We start from the raw sequence: 23400 nt of genomic DNA on the forward strand, positions 1-23400 counted from the left end.
AAAAAATGGTGCAAATTGATTGCTGAAAATATCTCCGCGATCAGCTTTTTCATTTATCTGTGTATAAATGCTGTTAATAGAGATGAACCACGATTTCATCTGGTTCTAGAACACACAGAGTCTATGCCTCGATATCTGGTCTACACTGGAAGCCCCATAATGTTTACTCTTTCCCCGGAGGCTAATTAGTTGTCCAGCGAACGCCGATGGACTCTGATTGGTTCACCTGTGAATAATAACTGTCATCAGTCCAGAGCAAAGATGATAGTTGTAACTTAACACCTCTGTTCAACACTGGCGTCTTGTAACCATGACCATGATCTTTACCCAGTTCTTACTGAGTAGTTTAATTACCTAGATTTCACAGATCAGGAACGGCTCATGTTATCATAGTTGTTTGTTTTGAAAGACAGTGACCCTGCCAGGTTTTATTATGTGATATTCTGAAATACAACCTCTACACCATTATTATAAGTAATAATTTGTATATATAAAACTTTTCTTTATTTCTGGTCCTCTGTTGTATTTTGCCGGGTACTGACATTAGTGAAACAACATTCTTACAGCAATTATCTCTCCCCAATTAACTTTGATTATAGCCCAGACAGCTGTATGCATTAATAAGCAAAGAGCACAATCCCTAAAGTAAACCTGGTAACAATATAAAACTGTTAGCATCCACTCTTACACATACAAATCACTCTTGTATCAGCTATGGAAAAAAATTATATTACATTCTGATTGTTAACCAATACACACACAAAGCTGAGCTGTATCACCCAATTAAAGCAGATTATATATATATATATTTCAATATTATTGTGGGTAATTTGTTCCTTTAGTTAATGACTAATTTTATGTTTTGAAATAAAGTAAGTGTGTAATCAGAATATGACTATATCAGTAACATTTTGAAACAGGTTTGGAAAATATAAAGTTTAGCATTAGAAATGCCGCACTACTCACTTTATAGTCCAGTATATAGTATGTATAGTGAATTTTTATCCTATGTAGTGGACTCATGTATCCCACAATGCATCGTGTAACTGCTTAACATCATGCATTGCAATCGTATACAATATTTTTATGCTCCATATTTTAGATTTATTCATGCGGGACAATATGCTCAGTATAAAATGTATTGGCTGGCCCGATTTAATTGAGCGTCAACAATCATGTATTTACTGCTGCGGGGAAAATGACCTCAGTAGTGTTACAACGTGTTTTTCCTTTTCCCGAGCTCACAAGAAATCCTCTACTCTCTCGTGAGCAGGGACGAGTGAATGAGTGAGTGATTTCTGACACAACCAAAGTGAAGGAACCTCATTGAGAGGTTCATGATGCACTGATGTGTCCGTTTCATTCTGTGCCCTGTGCACATGGCTTCGACCCCTCTCTGGCTTTATGGGGCTTTGTTATGGGCTGTGAGGTGTGAATTATTAATTACAATTATGCACATTGGTGTGGAAGTATCTGCCGAAGTGCTGATGAGATGATAAACCTTCGAACGTGACATCATCTGTACACATCACCTGAAGTGAGCGGCTCCTAGCGGTGGCAACAAACCTGGTGACGCACGAATGAGGGTGTGATTCAATGGCAGTTGAATGGAAAAGATTTATAAAGCAGGTGAATGATATGGAATTAATACAGCTACGGATTATTATTTTAAAAAAATAGACGTTGTCTTCAAACGGTGAGTAAAACACTGATTGTGTTACGGGCCGACATTCACTACACTACATGGCTAAGGCTACGTTACTGAAAGCTAATTATTCCCAGTTGTATTAAACAAGAAAAACATAATGAACAACAGGATTATTAGGAAGAGGTTTAGGTTAGTGAAACACTTTAAGGTTTTCATTTAGTCGCAAATAAAATCAAGGCAATTACTATAATAGTTGCAAGTGCAGAGCAGCAGTGTGCGCTTTCTTTTATAATTAGCATTTGCCACCAAACAATAATTGACTTTAAAAATAATCAAGCCTCCCTCAGCTAAAAGCGTAAGAAAGTGATGGACAGTGGTTTTATTTCCCCCATGACATTAAATGAGGTTTTCCAAGCTTTCTTCTTCTGCTTCAGGATACAGAGAGTTAGTCACTGTGATTCTGTGCTCGTGTATTCTACAGCGTGTGAGAACTCCCTGTGAGCCAACTCTCCATTTGTACCCGCCTTTAAAACTAGTTATGTATCCAGATTGTGGCTTGATGTGATTTTAACCTGTTTACATGAACGCCCGGTGGACTTTTGTTATTTGACTGAGATCGGATCACACGCTCCAGCTCGTACTTTTTGTACAAGTGCATTAAAGCAACAACGGACGCAAATGGCATGAAGTGGAAAGCATACCTTTGGATCTGCACCAGAGTGCACACACTTACAGATAAATGTATTATTCCCTGAGAAATTGGTTAAAAAAACCTGTATTGGCCAATGTTAAAGAAAGTGATTAATACCTCCTGGATCCACCCCTTTTTTCAAATCTATTCCAAAATTGAATGAGTTCTTACTTTACTGATGTTCCAAACTTTCACCAAGTTCCATAGAAATCTGTTTTGTAGGTTTGGCGTAATCTTGTTCACAATCAAACCAACCAACAAACAAACGGTTGAAAATTATAACTTAAAATAGAAATACAGAAGAAGAATATATAAAAAAGAAACAATTGCCATCCATGACGCTGGGTTATTGTCCTTGTCTTCACTCTGTCCATGAGTCTCTTGAATAACATGAGGACTGAGGAGAGGACTGCTTTGTCCCTTACCTGGTTTATGACCCTTCAGATCACAATCTGTCCTCACTGTATCTTGGGTGCATTTACACTTGTACTTTCATGTAGCCAAACGCTATCTGATTGCAATCTGATCACCCTAAGCTCATTCAGCACCGAGTGTAAATGGGGCATCAGAGTGTTGCTGGGCTGCTGCCAGCTACAGAACTGAGTGGAAGTTGGAGGATGATGAAGTTAATGGATGTTTTCAAGACGACCCCCTGACATCATTACAGCTGATACTGCTGCATTTGCCACGTGTCCCTCGAATCCAGTCTTCACTAGATGTGCTTCCAAACTGCTAAAAAAGACACCAACATTTCCAATAGTCTAGTGGTATTGTAAACTTTGAAATTCAGAGTGGGGCAGGATGATGACCGACTTTGTTTGAGCTGTAGCTTTGGACTTTTCATTTTCGACCGAACCAAAATAACAATAACAGATCATGTCCAACCAAAAGAGGTGATCTGGGGTCAGATCAAACTGAACAGACGTTGGGTTCGTTTGTGAAAACACTTTCAGACTTTTGGACCAGGAAATTGAGACTGATTGAAAAAATAGAAGAAGAAAAAGAAGAAGTGGCGCCTCACAGGATTGTTTTTATTCTTTACCTCCGAACGATATAATGTTTGATCGACAAAGATCACAAGCACCTTTTCGGAAACCAGTGAAGTGCTTCATTCATTTTCTGCATTCGAAAGAAGAAAACCCACCCACCTGACAACACACCGACAGACACACACCCGTCTAAAACCAATCAATGTCAAGTTCAAATGTAACTAAGACATTAAGCTTGGTTCAGACTTTCCTGTGTGAAAACTCCCTCAGAGAAACCTGCCTGCCAACTGTTTGACATCCTCTTCCCTCCGTCTGTCCGTCACTGTGCACATCATAAACTATAAATGCTGCATCGAGGGATTTGCAAAACGTCAAGTAAGCACAGAAAACCCATTCGAGGAAAACAGATCAGTGGAAATCAAACACAGAGGTTGCATCAAATCTAATGAAAGTCGTAATGACTTTTTGTTTTCCTCATTTTAAACCCAAAACTTACACTAATTCCAAAGGACTTACAATACGATGGAGAGAGGAAGAGGTAATTTATCTCAGTATGGCTTGCTCACATTCAAAAGAGGTCTGGCCGAGGTCATTTAGTTTCAGAGCGGCTCTCTGTACCCTGGGACAATCTTCCTGAATTATCCATTAATCTTCTGCTCTAACAGAGCTCTCTACCACTGGCTGGTTATGCAAGGGCCCCTTTATCAGAATAATATAAAAGCCTTTACACCGGAAAGAAGCGCTTAGTGCTCCGCCTGTAATTGCTGTATTATCATTGTGTTTGCCGTCACTCGACATGTGGCTGTGATTTATTTTTTTGTTGTTGAGAGGTTTGGGTAAATCTAAATAAGAGGTATGAAGTTTACAGATGATTTCTGTCAAATACAACCGGGCTCAAAGGGAGAAATCTTGATCTGTGACACAAGGATTTTGATTCCTGTCTGTGCAATGGGCTGTTTGTTCAGCCTGTGGTGATCGGTTGCAGTTTTCTTTCTCAGAGTATTCAAGTGACCTGCAGTAATTCAGCCACGGTGAGAAAACACTCGCTGCTGCTACACAGAACCTGAACTGGAGAATCAGTTGTTGCTGACATTGATGATTCCCAGCCGCAGCTGCTGGTGGCATGTTTTTACTTGGGCCCAAACAAAACACATGACAAGTTTAAAGCTGATAACATTTCTGCAGATATGCAAGTTACAGACAGATTCCTGGAAATATTGTTCAGGGGGGTGATTCACTTTAACCTTATTCTACGGAGAATGTAGAAAATGGGATTTGCAGCCCGAAGACCCAACTCTGTTTATCAGTGGCTTAAGATTTCAGTCCTCACATGTGGACAGGAGCTGCAGATAGTAACTGATAGAATGAGATCACCAACACCAGGGTCTGAAATTAGTTTTCTTCAGAGGCAGTCAGGGTTTAGTTGTCAAGATGGTGTGAGAAGCTTGAATACCGAAAAGCAGCCTTGAGCATAACTATGGTTCCTTCATATTGAGAGGAGAGGAGAGGTTGAGGTGGATTGAGCGTCACATTGATGTTGTGGAGGCTTTCCCTTGGAGGTGTTAAGATAAGATAAGATAAGATAAAATATAATAAAAGATAAGATGGACTTAATTAAATCTTGTTCCATCTTTCTCCAAGATTACAGAAACAGTACAATATACAATGGGACCAAAAAATAGAGTATAAAGTCTAAAAGTTATAACAGAAAGTTTGGACTCATTAGAAAAGAAGCAGCTGTGAAAAGTATAAAGCAAATGCCGCTCAGTCATTTTGAATTGGATCTGACAAGTGTTTTATCGAAATGTATTTTTGATTTCATTCTTGTACGAGAGCAGCCGTCCTGGCAGAGCCACACAGAGAAGAGAGTGATTGAAATGTTAATCCCTTTTGTCTGTGAGGAGAATAATTAACATATTTGACTTAATCTAGACTCGGAATCTGTTTTTAGGTGAACACATACAGGGTATTTTTACTGAGCATAAACATGAGAATAAAAAAAAACATAGAGCATTATATGAAAAAATGATAAACACCAGAAAAAGATGTGAGATATGTGCAATTGAGCTTTTGTACAGTTTGACCATGAAGAGTTCAGATTTCACAGTCACAGGTGGGTTTTTAGCATTTATTTATTTAGCCGACAATGAAATTCACCAACAACAAGTGATGAACACAATATAGAGACAAAGATTTCCATTTGAACAAAGACACAAGCTGAGAGACACAACCACAGAAACAACAAAGAAACAAAACATATAAATACACAGACATTTTATTTTAAATGCATCGTCACGTCTCTTAGAACTCTGCGATGTCAAAATGAAAGGATTTTAAAAACCTCGTATTGAACACATCTAAATTACATTGTGTATTAGAGACAGTGGGTGATAAAGTGTGATTCCCCCTGCTCACTGCTGGATGTAAGGAGCCTCTGCAAAGTGTGAACTCTCTAATTCGAGGGGTTGGTTTTTCCCATATGCTTCATGGTGAGAATCACACAATCTGATGAGTATTATTTCAGCGTACTTGTGCCTCCAAGTCGCTAATTTAGATCCTTGCAAACGAAATGTGTGCACTCAGTTCTTAAGGCACGCCTCCATTTGTACTCTAATAATCCTGACCAGGAGAAACCCATCAAGGCTCAATCAGCTTTAATAGCCCTGCTCTCCAAGGCTTATAATCAGAGCCTCATTTCTGTAAATCGCATGTTATAGTGCTATAAAAATATTTAACATTTTGCAGCACATATTATTAAAGTCTGCATTTAATGTTTCCCATAAAAGCAGCCGTCTGGAGAGTCTGTCTTAGCTCAGAGAAACCTTTCATAAGGCGAGACAAGTGTAATAAGGTGATTCAATGAGCCGTGATGCCAGAGATGACACATAGCACACACTGCGTACGCTACTTCCTCTTCAGAAACGCTGTGATGATCAGTCTCCACGTTCCAGATGTCATTATTAGCAGCTGATTAAGTGAGCAAATTTAGGAACCAATGGAACGGATCAAAGCAGTGTCATGCAGTTAATGGTTTATTAATATATTGTGCTCCGCTCCTACGAGTGTTCCACATTCCAGAGGTTTTAAAGTCCTCAGCGTTTATGTCTTTATTTATGTATATTACAAAAATCACGTGTAACCGTTATCTAGCATAATCCTAGAATAGCGTTTCATCACGTCGGTCAAAGAGTAAATCAAAAGCTTTCAACTAATTCACTGACTGAAGATGAACAAAATCTTCAGTTGCTTTAAAAACCGATTCAAACATGCTTCATTTATCTGAGAGCATCGAGTGAAACAAGAACATATTGTTCCACTAGAAACCAACAATCGAAACAACAGTTCAGCGACGGAGCAATGAAATCAAACAATGAGAAAAAATTTATCTCTACACAAGAAAGTCATGTGTGTGGTGCATGCAGGCTGCAAGATGTTTTAAACTTGGACTCATTAGCCTTTGACTTTGTCTTTGCTTTAATAAATTGTGCTTTTTATTTTTCAAAAGGCTTTTTTTGCCATTGATTGCCCGACAACAGTATTTCTGAGTCTGTGCTTTTGTCTGTTTTCTGTGTTTTTGTACTCGATGTACTTGAAATGTTCCGAGACAGAGCAACTCCTGGTTTTGAAATATGGAAGAACTTTGTGTTTGAAATTCACATTACAAGCTCCTCGTGATCCCTCAAGATAACAGCTTCATACATGAGTTGGATGTTGATGAAATCTTCACAAAAAGGCAATTTTATGCAGAAGAAAATACCGATACTGCTTTAGAGGATCCTAACTAAAAACCATACAGAACTTTATACTGTATCTTTACATGACAGCTCATCATTTACTCATCCACACAATCCAATTAAACTTTTTTCTACTTTTAAGGGCAGTCATTTAAATTAATTTTCATTCAATTCGTCCACCCTCGAAACTTACTTGAAATTTAACGTAACTGTGATAAATCACTGTCCATCAAGTCTATGTTTACTTTTGTCACTTACATTGTCATTGTTTGATAAAGCCATTTTATTATTTAAGTTTATTCGTGTGCTCATCAACACAGTAGTAAATGAAGGGGAAATATTATATATTGATTAGAATAGACGTCACCAAAATATCCTCAACAAAAATCTGCTATCCGTGATTTAATAGTTGAAGAAGGGCTGGAGAAGTAAAACCAATAATACATGAGACTCTCTGTGTTTTAGCTCAAGCCCAAGGCTCCTCTTGGAGAAAAAAATATAAAAAAAACAGGTCAAAATGTTAAATAAATTTCAAGCAAACTAAAACAACATGATGGTGCATGTGAGGATTGATTCAAAATAAAAACCACTGGTGGCCAGAGGATGAATTTTAATGATGGTGAAGATCCACTTGACTTTTTCTGTAATACCACCAGCAAGTTAATCCTTTGCAAGATACACTTTGGTAAAGACATTCATGTTTGTACTCTGCACTTTATTGTTCTGCTCGTGGTTGGTTCCAGGTCTTTGTCTGTGTGTCTTTCTCACAGAGACATCTTTAGTTTGCAGCTGCAGAGCTCTGATCTCAGTGATGCAGTGATAAAGCTGTAAGTTGTCATTCCAATCACACTGCCGCCTTCTGCAGGAGAGATGCTGCCTCTCTTTCGTCTTAGCGAGCGTGTTTACCTCTGCCTGAAGAAAGTCGAGAGCAAAAGTGGGTCATGCTTGGGATAAGTGCTGCTATATTTGTCCAACAAATCAAACTGACAAACTTGCAGGGACAATTCATGCCCATCATGTCCACAGCTCAGAGTGTTTTTATTTTTATTTTTGTGCGACCCGATAATTGCCAGTTTTTCAGAACAATCCACCGCTCGACAGTGGTGGTGGGGCCCGTTTAATCCATAACTTCTTCTGCTCTCACACTCCATGTCAACATTTCCTTCCCTGCTATTAAATGAGGCAAACCATTTTTTAAATTTTGGTGCCACTCATTTTTCTTTTGTGTGCAAACACCCGAGTAGAGCAGATTAATCATTCTCCCGGAGGAGTGACAGTCAATGAGAATCCAACTGTGGCTGACAATATCAACTTAAAGTGCTGATTCCCCGGAGCGCCATTAAGGCGTCCCTCTGGAGCTGCCCCTGGGCCCTCAGAGTCTCTGACAGTGCGGAGTTGTAACCCTCCCACAGCTTTCACCCCCTCCTCCTGACCTATAAAAGCCAGACTGGACCTAACACTCTCCGGCGCAGCTGAATGGAACAACAAACACTATTTACTGAAGCTTCACCTCCACCCTGCAGTTTTAACCACATCAGAGGGGAAGGCACACAAAGCCCCACCGTGAACGGTACAACATTTCCTGGTTCTTCCGAGGAAAAGTGTGTGCAGACACACTTAAACCACGATGCAGCAAAGTCCAGGTTCATACTAATGCTGATTTTGTCTGTGTTTTGATTTCAACACAGACAGTGAAAATCTCTTCTCATCTTCTTACAAACACCTTTTTCAAACTAAATCAATCTCTGTCCACACAAGGATTTATCGCTTTGCATCAGTTTTAATCCGTGTCCATGCCATCGCCCCAAAACGTATATATATCAAGTGACCACTCAAATAAACTGGGTAATAGTGTTGTACACTGGTAGCCGAGGGTAATACCGGTTGTGTTCTTCTGGAAAGGGGTCGTGTGATAGGAGCCTGACGAATGAGCAAATGCTACGTTGTGACTGATAATACTTTTCAATAATTTCCAAACTTGCCTATGTTAATGACTATAGCACTTAGTAGAGCCCATAGCTCCGCCACGGCCAAAAACTCAGAGATACTGTCACATTTTCCAAGATATCACTGCATATAATTGAGTCATATGATGTCATGCAATAAATGAGGAATCCCAAAGATGTCATGCAAATATACGTTTTTAAGGTGTTGCTGTAGGACAATAGATATGAACTGAAGCAGCTCTAAGGCCCAACAGTTTCCTCAAATTCACTCAAGCTGCACCAAGTGATCAATCCCCTAAACATGCCTGTTTCTCATCCAAATTCATGAAGTATTCCCTGGACATCTCACAATGTTGAAGAAAGTTACATAAAATTCCTGGACCTGCACCAACATTTAAAGGGTTAACGCATCCTTCCTCCAAGTTTCATGAAAATCTGTTCAGTTGTCTTGTTAAAACAAATCAACAAACAAACGGACATGAACGATAGGCTTTACCTAATTGTTGGAGGTATTGAACCCTTTGTACCATTTCCTCAGTCTCTTTTAAACATTTCCCAGATGCCTCCAGTCCTTTAATCAATCATTAAACTTTTTCTTCTTGTACATTTGCTGCCGTACAGCTGCGGAGTAAACCTGTACTAAAGGGTCAAGGTGTCGATCGAGGTCTAGATAACCGTGTCTGGTGGAACGGCCGATTCATTCAACCACACTTCTCACCAGATCAAAATATGACACCACGTCCACCAGGCTGCTGGAGAACTGCAAATGTGGCCATTACGGTGGTGAGCTCTTTAACACTGTGATTAATGGGTAATGATGGGTTTTCAGCAGACACAGCGGGGCTCTGCTGCGTGACTCTATTCCCCAGGCTGTAATACTCAGCCCGACCGCTGCTCATCAGAAGCTTCTCTTTCAAGTCGGCCTTGGTTATTGTATGAGAGAAGATTTCATCTCCTGACAGTAAACATGATCGGACCATGAGAAACACTGGGCCCTATTTGAAAGTGCATGGTCTAAAGTGGGTATTATTTAGACTTGACGTGGAATAAACCAGTCGGAGTGTCATCTCCTATTCTCTTTGAAAGCCAGATATGCTTGCACCTTTGCGGAGTGTTATCGTAAGGGGAGATTGCTAGATACAGGAAACAGTTTTTAGCGAGAGGATGTGCACCAGCTTGTGCAGCTGCATATTATTATCTGAACCAGTGCAGTGGCCGTTCTAAACCTGCCTGTCTGGTCTGTGGCGACGCTGGTTGCAGCTTTTCTTTCTGAAACTGTAAAACTGACCTGCAGTGATTGAGCCGTGGAAAATAAAGAGCTGTTCACCTGTTTATCAAAAATCATCAGCTCAGTATGCAGAACTGGAGAATCAGCTGTTGTCACTGTTATGAACACCTTAAACAACGTCTTATAGAAATTAATTAAGATTGAACCTATATCACATGTCTGAACCAGCTCCAGATTTAACACTGCACTTTATTTGGCCGTACCAGTTAATAGATAGATTGATAATATCCTCCATTTAGTTTGGTCAAAAGCATTTCTGCTTTAATATCTCAGTTTAAGACTCATGGGCGCTCACATAGGTCCAACTGCATTTTCTTTCTAAACACTGCAGACTGTGTCAGTTTGAAACTATAGCAGAGACAGTCTCGGTGCTGCTTTGTGCCGGGTGTAGGCCCACAAGCTTTTTAAGGGGGGGGGAGTGAAAAGTTTTTACAAGAGAAGATACCAGCTCTAGACTTTACCAGCAGTTTTGTCTGATGTCTGAGAACACACTTTGGTCTGAGGGACTTTGTACACTCACATCGGAAAAAATTGCATCATTACATTTCAGAACGTCCAACATGTTCTCAAGGTACATTTGCATACTCCACCGACAAACCGCCTGAACCTTTCTGACATGGTTCGATTGGGGGGAAAAAGCAATATGTGATTTTTAAGACTTTTACTTGAAAAGCCATGGGTTCATGCAAGATTAGAGGTTTGGCACATCACTGAAGTGGATCCATACAACTGTTTAAGAATATAAGGTCTTATTATTTGAGCTCTTTCTATTGTCAGGCTTAAGTGTCAGGTGAGAACAAAACAATGTGGGTTTGACTATGAGACCCATCCTAATGTCATTTATCTCATCGTGTCTTGATTAAACGCCAAACTTTGTCCTCCCATCTCCGTCGTGCAGCTGAGACCAACAGCAGGTGAACTTCGCCGATGCTGTTTTTGTGCTCACTTCTGTTTGTGAACAATTGTGTGTCTAGCTTGCCTGTTCCCTGATGAGACTCGGTCCGCCGGCTGCACCTCTCCCGGTGACCTCACTGCATCTGACTGCAGCACAATCGCGGGTATTGTGTTGACAAGCACAGATTGAAAACAGCCGGGCCGCACTGTAATCGCACAATCTGGAGAAAGGGACTAAATTATAGAGGGAATCCTGTTGACATTCATTTCTCTTCCACCACCAGTCATGGCTTCTCTGTCTCTCTCTTGTCTTGCTCCGTCTCGTTCTCTCTCTCTCTAGCTGTTTGTTCACTTTTGGTTCGGTACATCGCAGAGAAAGAACGTGTCAACAAATGTCTAATCAACGCGGTAATAGCCGAGCAAGCGCTGATTTGTTGATTTCAAAATACATCCAGAAGAAAAGTGAGTTCTTTCAGATGTCGAAACAAAGTGTTTTTTGGGGAAGTGCTTTTTCATCACCTGCCTCCACAAAAGCTTCAATGCTCCTTGTCAAAGTCTTTGAAGCCCTAATGGAGAGATGGTGCAATATCTTTCCAAAACATTCCATTTGTTGCTCCCTGTGTTGGTGTTAGACCGAATCCAGCAACTGTGAAGAAAATAACAAATAATCACCATATGAAACCTATAACTTGTTCCCTGAGCCCAGTATCTACACCTGCCACGTTCCCTCTCATTCATTCAGGTTTCTGCTTTAAGTTGAAGAGTCCTTCACTGAATAGATCTCATTGTGATCTCATTATTTTTTCACGGGGTTGTCATGTCACCAGCCACGTAGGAAAATCCCCTGATGCAGCCTCGTTAGCCTTTTCAGCAGAACAACAACAGAGTCAGAGACAGAGTGGGAGGCAGGGATGAAAACACACACAAGCGAGAAAAGTAAATAAAGTACAACAAAGATGTCACGCAAATATCCATATTTCAGGTATTGAACCAATTACGACATTATGTGGTAGAAATGTGGTCTTGATGATGTAATTGTGAACTTGCATTAATATAATATTAAAAAGTAAGCAAGCATTATTCAGTGTGTCTGCATGGTGCATCACCCCTCTCATACTAAGTGCATAAAGGCAGCACTGATGTTCTTTCCACAAAAGAAATTTGAATCTGCTTCCCTCGGTTTTCTCCTCACAGCTCTGCAACCTGTAATTTCAAATAATGTGTTTTCCCCCCTAAAGACACGTTTGGTCCTGGATCAGGTTGTAAGCTCTGCGAAGGCTGCTATTGTTTACAGTCTAATTTGAGCGGGTGGAACAGTGACCTGCATCCCAGAGCAGACATTACACCTTCCCCTTGTGTAGAACACAACAGCACAGGTGGAGCAGGCGGTGCACATTGTCTAGCTGCCATAATCACTAAGCATACACTGTCATTCTTTACCCTCACCAGTGTGTGTTGGTGCAGGAAGACAAACCTGACAATGTGCACAAATTAGAGGCAGACAGGGGAAGGGTATGATTAATGGTTCCCAATAAGGACAGGCGCCAGGGGAAAGTGGACTGTAGCAGCCGCTTGTAAATCCCAGGATTGTCTCAGTGGAGGAGGTGCATGGAGTTTGATTTGGGAGCAAAGAGAAAATGCAGGACTCCTCTGTGATATAATACAAGATATCTAATATGTTGCGAATTCTGCAGACCACAGTATCTTTACACATTTAATACAAGCTGTCTCCTTTGTCCTCTGCAGTTTTGTTAATTTGCCCCATGAGACTGTGCATTCTTTGAATAATCTCTGCTCTGGGCAGTGAGAGCAAGCTTCCCTTTTATTACATAGAATTCCCACCTCCGTCACTTGCAGACTTTTTCCTCTGAAAGGCCGTTTTCTTACCTCCAAAAACTGGAAGTTTGACTGGTCCGAGCGGGGGGAACTTCTCACATCCAGGGCTGAGGAAATCCTCCAAATCTCCCTCTGCGGTGCAGTTTGATAATTGCCTAAATAAACGTGGATGACTGTTCGTGTTGACGCCACGCACTGGCACAGTTGACTCATTCAGACAGTGTAAACTGAAGTGATGTGGCGGGGGAGGGAACCCCCCGCTCGCGTGTTGTGGATCGTTCCTCCACATCCAGGCGAGGTGAGCGCGGCGCACAGCGTCAGTCGGACCACAGCGGGTTTGTGGATACGCAGCGGAGCGCACGGCTAAGGACTGTACAGAGCAACTCCAACACAAATGGATATTTACGTGGCTTTGTTATCGCTTTTCTTTTTTACCAAACCAGGTGAGTACGAGCCGCGGGGCACGCTGCGGTCACACGGAGGAATTTTATCACGAGTAACAGGAGCTTCTGGAGGTTTTTTAAATTTTTTTAACGCTCCTCCTTACGCGCAAGCTTGTCAGATTTTCTTCGTAGTGTCTCTGGACTGCAGCGCGTTTTTGTCTTTTTATTAGCATTAGCAGTTTGTTGAGTGAATATGTGAAAATAACATACTAAGGTGAGAGGGATGATGGCACCTTGTACCTTTAGCGAGTGCGCACAGTCCAGCTCCGGTCCGTGGAGAGGACAGGTGCTGGCTGCGGCCACAGACGGTGCATGTCATCGGGCAGCGTTACCAGAGACCCTGCGCGTAAATTCCAACTGCGTGACTTTTTTTTTTCAACAATCAGCCATTTTATTGAGCAGCGGAATGCACATAGTCAAGTGACCGTGGGATGAGTTCGTGGGTTTTAGTTGGAAACCCTGTCAGGTTTAATCCTCTCAGCTGCGCGTCACCTCCTCTAACCTTCATTTCTCTTCTCCAGCTTTGGGATCAGATCAAGATTACCAGATTGATATCATCCATGAACTTGACCTGGCTAATGCCACCTATGGAATTACCCAAGTGGCGGGGCTCCACAACAGCAGCAAAGCCTTCCTCTTCCGAGGTAACGCACGCACGCTGACAGTGTCCTCCTCATTAGTCGAAGTTCAGAAACGTATTTGTCTGTTCCATGGCTTCACGCACGCACACACGCACGCACACACGCACACACACACACACACACACACACACACACACACACACACACACACACACACACACACACACATACATGCACACGCACGCACGCTCTTTGTTCCAGTAGTTGGTGTGAGCGCAGACGCGCAGCGCGCCACACCTTTTGGTGCCACGGTGTTAGAGGGGATTGTGAGACGGAGATCTCCGGGGAGCCTCCTCTCATAATTACTCCACATTTAATTTGTCCCGGGCAGCAGATGCTCGGGCTCTTCGTGGAAACACCTGAACTGAGCTGTCTGTGTGTAGGATTTTTACAAAGCTCCACTGACATCCACCGTTGTGCCATCTAAAAACCGGTGGTGGTGGATGGAGATCAGGTGCGTCACAGCCAGTGGACCCTGATGGGCGCACAGCGTGTGGCTTTGATGTTTACAGCCTCAAAGAAAAAAATAAATCACACTTTCCTTAATTTCCCATATATGTCAAAGCCTTAGGGTCTAACAGGGAAGTAAACATGATAAACTGCTGACATGTTGAGGTGGTGGTGGTGTGAGATGTGTTTCCAGTGATAACTTTGCTTTGCTCTCTTGCTTCCTCTCCTGCACTCTGCTGCAACTTGTTCCTTTCTTCATCTAGTGCCCTCAGCTTTCAGCAGAGAGAGGCTGAGTTGTTAGAGAGCCGGAACGAGTGGGATAGAAAGCACTGAGAGAAACCAGAGGGACACCTGGATGACAGTGTGAGAGCGTTGGATGTTGAGTGTGTTTGTGTGTTTTGTTTCCTGCTCGGCTGCGAGTACAACAAACTGCCAGGAAAACCTGAAATCACAACTATTAAGGTGTTAAATTTCATTTTCGATAGCATGATATTGAAAGGAAGCCAGTATGGCTTCGTCAATACTGGTCGAATATGTTACCAGCTCAGGGGAAATACTGAAACTTTACTTTCTGTTGTGAAAATATTCAAATTCAAAGAAACTGGCACCGACACCAGCAGCTTGAATCCAAAAGAGGCAGCGATGGGTGCTGAGACTCATATTAGCATAGTGGATGTGTATTTTGTGTGTGTGTGTGTGTGTGTGTGTGTGTGTGTGTGTGTGTGTTTGTGAGCGTGATTGTGCGTGTGGTCTTATTTTCTAGAGTGCTTGGCTGGGTGCGCCACTGGCTCTGTTTGAATGCAGGCAGGGCGGCCTGGCCAACTCTACCGAGGTGGAGCCGTCCAAGAATCAGGGCTGGAGGCCATGGGGGAAGCACAGCCTCACTTCTTACTTGACACACACTTGCATGCACACACACCTACTCCGAGCTGCTCTCCCCTGTGGTTTCCAGGCTCCCGGGGGTGGAGGTGCAGGAGCCAGATACTGTGGGAAAGGCAGCTAATCCAGCAGGGAAACCAGGGCCTGTGAGTGTTGTGGATGACGCTCGTGTCGTGACCCATTTAACGCGTCGCCCACCCCGGCGCTGCTTTCATGGCCCTGTAACCCAGATCGCCCCACAGAGCGGCTGCAGCAAAGAACCAGGTTCTTTTTCTTTGAAAGTGTAGAAGTTGAAGCGGTTATAGTTCAGAGTCACAAACAGCCCATGATTAACTGCCTAGTAGAAGCCTTACTTGAGCCGCTGTGGCTGATTAGGTCAGTGATTATTCAAGATGATTTATGTCGGCTGTATGCAATCATGTTGTGCTCCGAGCTCAATATCATATTTCATCTGTTTGATTGCGTAAATCATGGAGGAACAGATTGTAACACTGGTGAAATGGCCAGTGTTCCAATTAGCGTCCATAGCTCTGGGAGAACTGGGGACGTGGCCCTGGAATTGTCTTCCTTCTGGACACTGATTTACAAACAGATGGTTTTTGCACTAGAAACTGTAGATTTCCTCTAGTTTAGGTTTTCAGCAGAATAATGCATCGTGCAGCCTCCACTCAAAAGGTCCTTGTTTGGATGTGCCCTCTGACCTCACGGTGCAGAGAAGGAAAAACAACGCTCGTAATCCTGCTGCGCTCTGATAGTGAGGAACAAAGCTCCGCTAATTGCTCAGATATTTGCATGTTTGTTGTAGTTTCTTTTAATCAACCGCTTACGTTTGCTGTGATGTGTTGAATACAGTTAATTTGTCCAGATGAGAACCTGACCTAGTTTCTCATCCGACATTGGAACTCAGATTGTCAACCTCATTACTCAGTCTCCCCACCATCTAGTCTTGTTTCCCAGACAACAGACTCTGACTTCATGCATGTTCCGTTCAGACCATCGAGCATAAGCACATGCAAATCCGCACCATGTCACAAAGTGGATTCTGCAGGTCTTCGCTCAGTTTCTAGCATCTGTAGCCATTTGTTTTAAGGATGAACTCTGGAAAAAGTTTGCACAATGGGGTCTGGACTTCTGAAGTTTGCCCCAGCAGGAGATTCTCCAGTCAGACAGGGTCACAACAGCACAGATTCATTTCCGGAGGTCGTCCAAAGCTAGGGGCGGCGCAGCATGTCGGAGGCTGGATATGACGTATACATTCCGCTGAGATCATGTGGTTTTGTTTACAGCACATCGACCTTGGTGTTGACCCGTATCACTAGAAACCCTAAAATTTCGTTCTTCCATATTGACATTTTCGTCTGTGTCTCCTTTTTTTAACCCAGAGATATTTGTATTCTTTGGTTTGTTTTGCATCCGTCACGTGTAAGAAACACAAACATTATCCCCAGTTTTTACTCGGGGTCAGGCAGGACACACTCTGAAGAATGTCCGCAGCAGCTCAGAAGTTTGCAATATCACGTAGAGTGGATAATCTACAGAAATTACCCAGAGTTCAGTGTATGTCCGAAAGCATCTTGTGACCTGAGTCTGCACCTGAGTTGGGATTCATCCAGACTAATTCAGTCGGTTGAGGTCGGGCAGGGGCCTCACTGCCTCGCAGCTGGTTTTTGTGTCCGTGTGTGAAATTGTGTAACACCAGAGTGGATCCCAGCGGACCTTTGATCAGTCCTGATAATGAGGTACATCATATTCACCACAGGGGAAAATGAGTTTTTTTGACCCAGGACCACAAGCGTGAGGTGTGAGTTATGGAGAAAATGACAAGTATTTTAAACTCGTTTCAGCTCTTTACCTGCTGCCACGTCATCATGCCGCTTATTTCATTTTCTGGTCTTTAACAGAGTCCAACAGCCCCCCCCCCCCTTACGACCACCACCGAGGAGTTTATATTTCCAGCAGGGTTACCCAAAAAGTAGTATTTATCCAGTGATTGTTTGTCTGCTGGCGTGTCACGATCACTGCTTCAGTTTCACCGGACCACACGCACGTCTATAGACAAAGGAATATATGAATATTAAGCTGTTGTATTTGAATGACCTTCTATTGAAATCACGGCAATTTACTGTTGGAAAATCTGAAGTTACATAATCTGTAAAATTAGATTGTTCAAGATTTGACCAATTAGAGCGAGACAGTTTATTATTTACTGGTTATCTGATTTATTTGAATTATTGTTTAGTCGAATAGATTTCCATGCTTACACAACTTGTGTGAAACCAAGTTAGCTGTGAATCCATGGAGTCAGTATCGCCTCCTTCATTGACTCTGCTGCTCAAAATCATTAATGTTAAATAGTTAAATGTTAACAACAAATGCAGCCTTGATTCTGATATCCCTGAAATCTATAAACACGCCTCTTATCAGCCTTTTAGACCAATTATCCTTAACATATGACAAGTCTGGGGCCTGAAATGGTTCTTAACTAACGTTTAATCGACCCTGCTGTCGATTCTAAGCTTTTGTTCTTTCTCGATTCCCATTTAAAGCAGAAAAACACACTGAAACACTGCACCACTGTCCACTAAACAGCTGTAGTACCTGTTGCTCTTTACCTTTATGGGTCCAAGTTGTTGTGGATTTCTGAGTGAAGCAATTTAAACTTTAAAATACAAAAAAAAAAAGAATGATTCAACTTTTGACACTGTGATTATTAGCTTTATTGCATGAAAGTAGAGTTTCTCAGCCTCTGAAGCAAATAGAGACATTAAATCAGAACATTTAATAGCTTAAACATTTGGCTTCATCAATGAAACTCTGCTGTAATCTGCCTCAGTATATCACCCTTTACTTAAATGATCAGACAATTTTCAAAATACAGGCTCGGAGCTAACAGATTTAATTTCCCAAAATGACTTTTGCCTCTCCAGATGCATTTGTTGTCTGTATGTTTTACATATCAGTTTTTAAAATTTCCCTTTTTAACCTTTAGACAGAGCTTGTAGCTCAATCTTCAATTCAAACAAATGTTGTTTCTCATCTTACTCTCTACATGAAGCAGAATAAACTTTTTCCATTTTAAATATGTTGTCAACAATCAAATTCAAAGTGAAATGATTCCTCCTTGCATTTAGGGATTCTCTTGTAAACGATGATGCATTTGCACGTGGGTGGGATTTCTCAGGGCACCAGTGTTATGAGCTTACTGTAGCTTGACGATGTGTCAGAACTTTGAGGTTTGCCCAAACTGCCATAAGCTCTTTTTGCATTCCTCCCTTGCAACATGTAAATCTGTCCCACAGCCAAAAAAAACCATGTGAAATCAAGTTGAAGAGCAGCTTATATCGAACAGAGTGAGTGGATGGTTACTACCCTCTGGGAATGAGTCGCCAAATCCTGCTTCACAAGGACTGAAAGAAATTAGAGCAATTTGCAATCGACTCAATTAAATAAGGGGACTTCTCTGTTGTACAGGATCTGCTAAAATACTGAAAGCTGAATCTAGGCTTTTAGATTTTTGCTTTCTAGCCAATTGGCTCCTGTGCTGAAGCTTTCCTCACTGGGACCAATCAAAAAATACAGTTTGTTTTCACCCATGACTATTGGTTTGTGTTACTTTTAACAGGATTACGCAAAAACATGACATGGGCCAAAAAAACATCCGTAAAATGTTTGATTGTTCAGATTCCTCAGACAATTATAAAAAAAATCTGACTTTAGATCTTTAGGGGACTTGTATCTATGAGTTTGGGCAACTTTGTGTGACTTGATTGAACTTCTTGGCGGCGGCATCCATGTACTAGACCTTTGTTGCTTTGGTTACAAAAAAATTTCATGTCACATAAAAAGCTGTTTCCCAACTTCCTTTCTGTATGCAGCAAATGTCCCTGTCCATGCTACGTCACCTGACATCCTCCTTACTTTCTATCATAAATGGTAAAAGCGCAAAGACCCTAAGGTCAAAGAAATAATTGCTTTTTAGCCGCACAACCAGATGCTTCGTCAGCGTAATTCATCACATGTAAGATTACCATGATTACTATTGAAATAAAGTATGTCTCTGGCCTAAGAACGCAAAACATCTCTACTCTAACTCTCCTCAGATGACACCGGTGACTGTACAATGAAACTCTCCATTTTGGCCAGAAATGTAAGACTTGAACTTGTGGAGCATTTGTGATTTTCCGTGAAGCCACACAGAGCAGAGTGGTAATAACACCGGTCATCACAGAGGTCTCATCTTTTCTGGAGAAGTTCTCAAGTGGCTGCAGCTGCCTCTTACGTCCGCCTGTTATGGAACATGTTGTTGTTGTGAGGAAAAATATGTTTTTGTGAAAGTTGAAATAGGCGAGTTATGAGCAGCAAAATTGGCATCTGTGAAATTGCTCAATTTTTGGAATTGCTAGCAAATGAAAAGAAAAAATGTAATGTGTCTCAAACAGTGGAGCTACAGTGAAGAGATCAGTTTATTAACAGCAAAAAAAGAAGAGGATAACCTGCTGCTGTCTCACCACCTCGTTCTTCAAAAACCCATCCAGAACTACACAGGAAGTGGAAAAAATAATAGAAACACTCAATGAAAGAAAACTATGTTACATTCTGAAAGACGGACTCAAGTCCGCTGTGAGTAGAAACTGTGTAATGAAGAGGATTTATTTTATTTGGTTATTCCTAAAAGGTAAGGGATAAAGCGTATGTTACCTTTTGTTCTTGTCAGCAAAGCTCGTGAAAAGATCAAGATCCACAAATGTTTCTCAATCAGGAGGAGATGGTGTATTTCTTTAGGTTTTAAGGCATAAGAATATCTTGCCTGGTTGATGATCATGGAGCTCCATGGCTCTGAGGACTAAGTTACTGTATATCATGCTTTGTGTTTTGACTTATAAAAAATAAAGTTGTTTTGAATTAGTATTGAATACTTTTGTCACACAGACAGTTCATGTCAGGAACAATTCATCGTGTGTTAGGTTTGTTTTTTCATCACATTAGTTGAAAGTATGAAGAACACTTGAATAATATCATTTATTGTCATTGCGTCGTAGGTATGATGGAGCTGCTTTTAAAGATTTAGGTTAGTCAGGGTGTCAGCAGCGTTTCTAAAAGTATGAAATTGAACAATCTGAATATTAGGTGTTAAAAAGTTGTAAATACACATATCTGGGGAATATCTGTTCGAAAAAAATATCTGCAGTCGTGTAGATATTCCTTTTTTCAAAAGAGATATATTCTGTGACATAAATAGTTTGCAATGGCTCCATTTGCTTTGATACAGTTATTATCGTGCTGTGATAAAACTACAAACGAAACCAACACGGAAGTGATAACAGTCTACAAACAGTATGGTCACAACTGATCTCAGTTCAGTCAGCTTATCTGTGAGAAAGACTATGATTCTGTCTCTGTCTGTGGTTTGACAGATAACGTGATGATTCCTGGGTTATTATCCATTCATCTACTTCAATATTATGGAAATTGAACTAATTCTCGCACTCTACTATTCTGTCTTAGCTGTCATACTTGACATCGGTGTTAAATTTCATCAAGATCTTAAATTTAACTTGTTGAAACCTGCAAAAAAAACAACATTATTTTTTGTTGCCAGTCTGAACTTTCAGGGAGAGGAAATCTGAGCAGAACTGACATGAAATTCTGCACTTTCAGGTTCAGAAAAATAAACCAGAAACCAGGTTGAGTCAGAGTCTTTTCCTCTTTACGTCTTTTTCTCAGGGAGCTAGCGGCGAAAGATTGCCTTAGCTCAGAAGTGAATGCAACAGGTTTCTCAACACCTCTCTTGCTCTGCCTTTTCCAAAAGGTAGTCTGGGAATGCTACAGTAGGAAAAATGAAATATAAATGATAAAGTGTCTGCATGAAAAACCTTAAATCACATGACGGTAGAGGAAGAAAGTAGAACTTTATTGATTTTCAAAAAGATAATCGAGCAGATACAACTTCCTCTTATCGATAAATCTGTCTAGACTTCAGAAGTGGTCAGCATTGTAGAAATAATGTTTTGACGTTTTTGAGGCAAAGTACAGCGATTACTGCTGATTACATCGATGACTGTCTCTGAATACACGGGGCTCCTTATTACCTGTAATGATGGATGTGTTAGTCATCACGCAACTATCAGGGTGTGTGTGTGGGTGTGTGTGTGTGTGTGTGTGTGTGTGTGTGTAAAAGCTTTAATAACAGAAATCTTATCACAGTTTAAATCTATTAAATCAACATTAATTGTCTTTTAAATTCTACCTGTTAACACTTAATCAGGAGGTTATCAATTAATACAGAATCCCTTCACTGTCTGCTTGTGTAATAGTGACAATAGTGAAAACGGACATTTCAACATTAGCTTGAGTGAATTAGAGGTTTCCTGGTAGTCTAGTAGTTAAGGTGCACACCACTTAACTGCAATACCATTGAACTCTGCCTTCACACGTCTCCTGCAAAATGAAATGAGCTGCTGCCACCAGTAAAGCGGTAATTGCCACCTCAGCCGAGTGGACAGCCGAGGTATTTAACTGATGGCCATATCATTTTATCCATATGCTAGAGGAACAGGAAATAAAAGGGAAATGTATATTATATACAGAGGAATATTTGTAAAAAACTGCATCCACTTCCACCAGTGGAACCTTTATTTCTGCCCAATGCAGAAAAGCTGTTGTCTGCTGGTAACACCTAAAGACAGAGATGGACAACATTTCCTTATTGTATAAAAATCAAGCCAAAATATCTTGGACAAACGAGTGTCGCCATCTTGCTTTTGAAGTAATTTGCGTTTGCCAGAGTTATTTTCCGTTAAATGGATCAGCAGTATCGAGGTCCCGGCTCTTCACAAGCACGACCTTCACCATCAAATCAGTCTCAGCTCCCAATCATGATATTCAATCCAGTTTTTATAGGCTGAAATAACTGAAGCCAAAAATGACAGAAACCATCTATTCCGACACTGGGCGAGTTGCACAGGTCGACAGTGTGTCGTAGAGCCAACATCTAGAGACAAACAAAAATTCACACTCACATTCGCACCTATGGTCTTTATCTCCAATAAACCCCGAACTCTGACATCAAATTCGTTAATCTGCTCCACATCGTTGAATCTAAATACCGTTTTGTTCCAGATTTTTCTTCATATCGAGCTTTAACCTCCCATCAAATCTCGTGTTGACATGTCTCCTCGTCAACCCACAGCCTCTCCATGTAAATCAATAAGAACACTCTGGCCCACTTTGTTACCAACAGGGATTTAATCCATCGACTCTGCAGCATAGCGATGGTGCTCATGATTGAATTGGTGGCTTGTTACATCTGTCTCTTCGCAGATTGTCTCCTTGACACTTAATCAGAAGAAAAATGCTTGAGCCCAAATGTTTGGCCCTTGTTTTATTTTAGTTTTGCAGATTTACCCTCAGGGTTACCGAGGAAGCTAGACGGTTAACGAGACGGGCCCATGAATCCTCGTCTCACCACAGGTTCCCTTTTATTAGGGCTGTGTGTGTTTCCCCTCTTTTAGAGTCCAAATATGTCATTCTCTGATGTGCTCCAGCGAAATGTTGTCATGTTCGTGTCGGTGTGACGGGGCAGGCGTGAGGTTCGGCTCCACTCAAACGGATCTGTCTGTTTTCTCTCACGGTGAAGATGAAACGAAGCTGCGCCTGACAAAACATAAAAAGGAAACGGCAAATTAAAGAGCTGAATTTAGCTCACGTTTGCAGATGCTGCAGTGGTTTTAGAATGAAATGCAGGTGATGACATATTTTAGAAATCTCGATAAACCCAAATAAAGCAGCAGCAGCATCATATTTTTGTCGCAGGCTGTTTCTGCACCATTCCTGCAGGTTCGGAGTGAGCAGGCTAGAAACTGAGAGGTTTCAGTGAGGTCTAATTCTCTCCTGCATCCGTGTTGTTGCTATTTATACGCCCCCCACTCACCCCTCCCTGACAACACACATAGCGGCAGCTA

At 41.4% G+C, this 23400-nt stretch overlaps 1 protein-coding gene across 1 annotated transcript in view; it reads left to right on the forward strand.

The window, feature by feature from the left end:
- The first annotated feature begins 13307 nt into the window (after positions 1 to 13307).
- The window catches only part of LOC109637289 (protein kinase C-binding protein NELL1), a 191444-nt gene continuing 181351 nt past the window's right edge, over positions 13308 to 23400 (forward strand). The window contains exons 1-2 of the mRNA XM_020099541.2: positions 13308 to 13469; positions 13991 to 14113. Coding sequence (XP_019955100.2) covers positions 13421 to 13469; positions 13991 to 14113 — 172 coding nt within the window. The 5' untranslated portion in view covers positions 13308 to 13420. The remainder of the gene's footprint in view (positions 13470 to 13990; positions 14114 to 23400) is intronic.

Source organism: Paralichthys olivaceus, chromosome 1, assembly GCF_024713975.1.
Source record: "Paralichthys olivaceus isolate ysfri-2021 chromosome 1, ASM2471397v2, whole genome shotgun sequence".
Lineage (NCBI taxonomy): Eukaryota > Metazoa > Chordata > Actinopteri > Pleuronectiformes > Paralichthyidae > Paralichthys > Paralichthys olivaceus.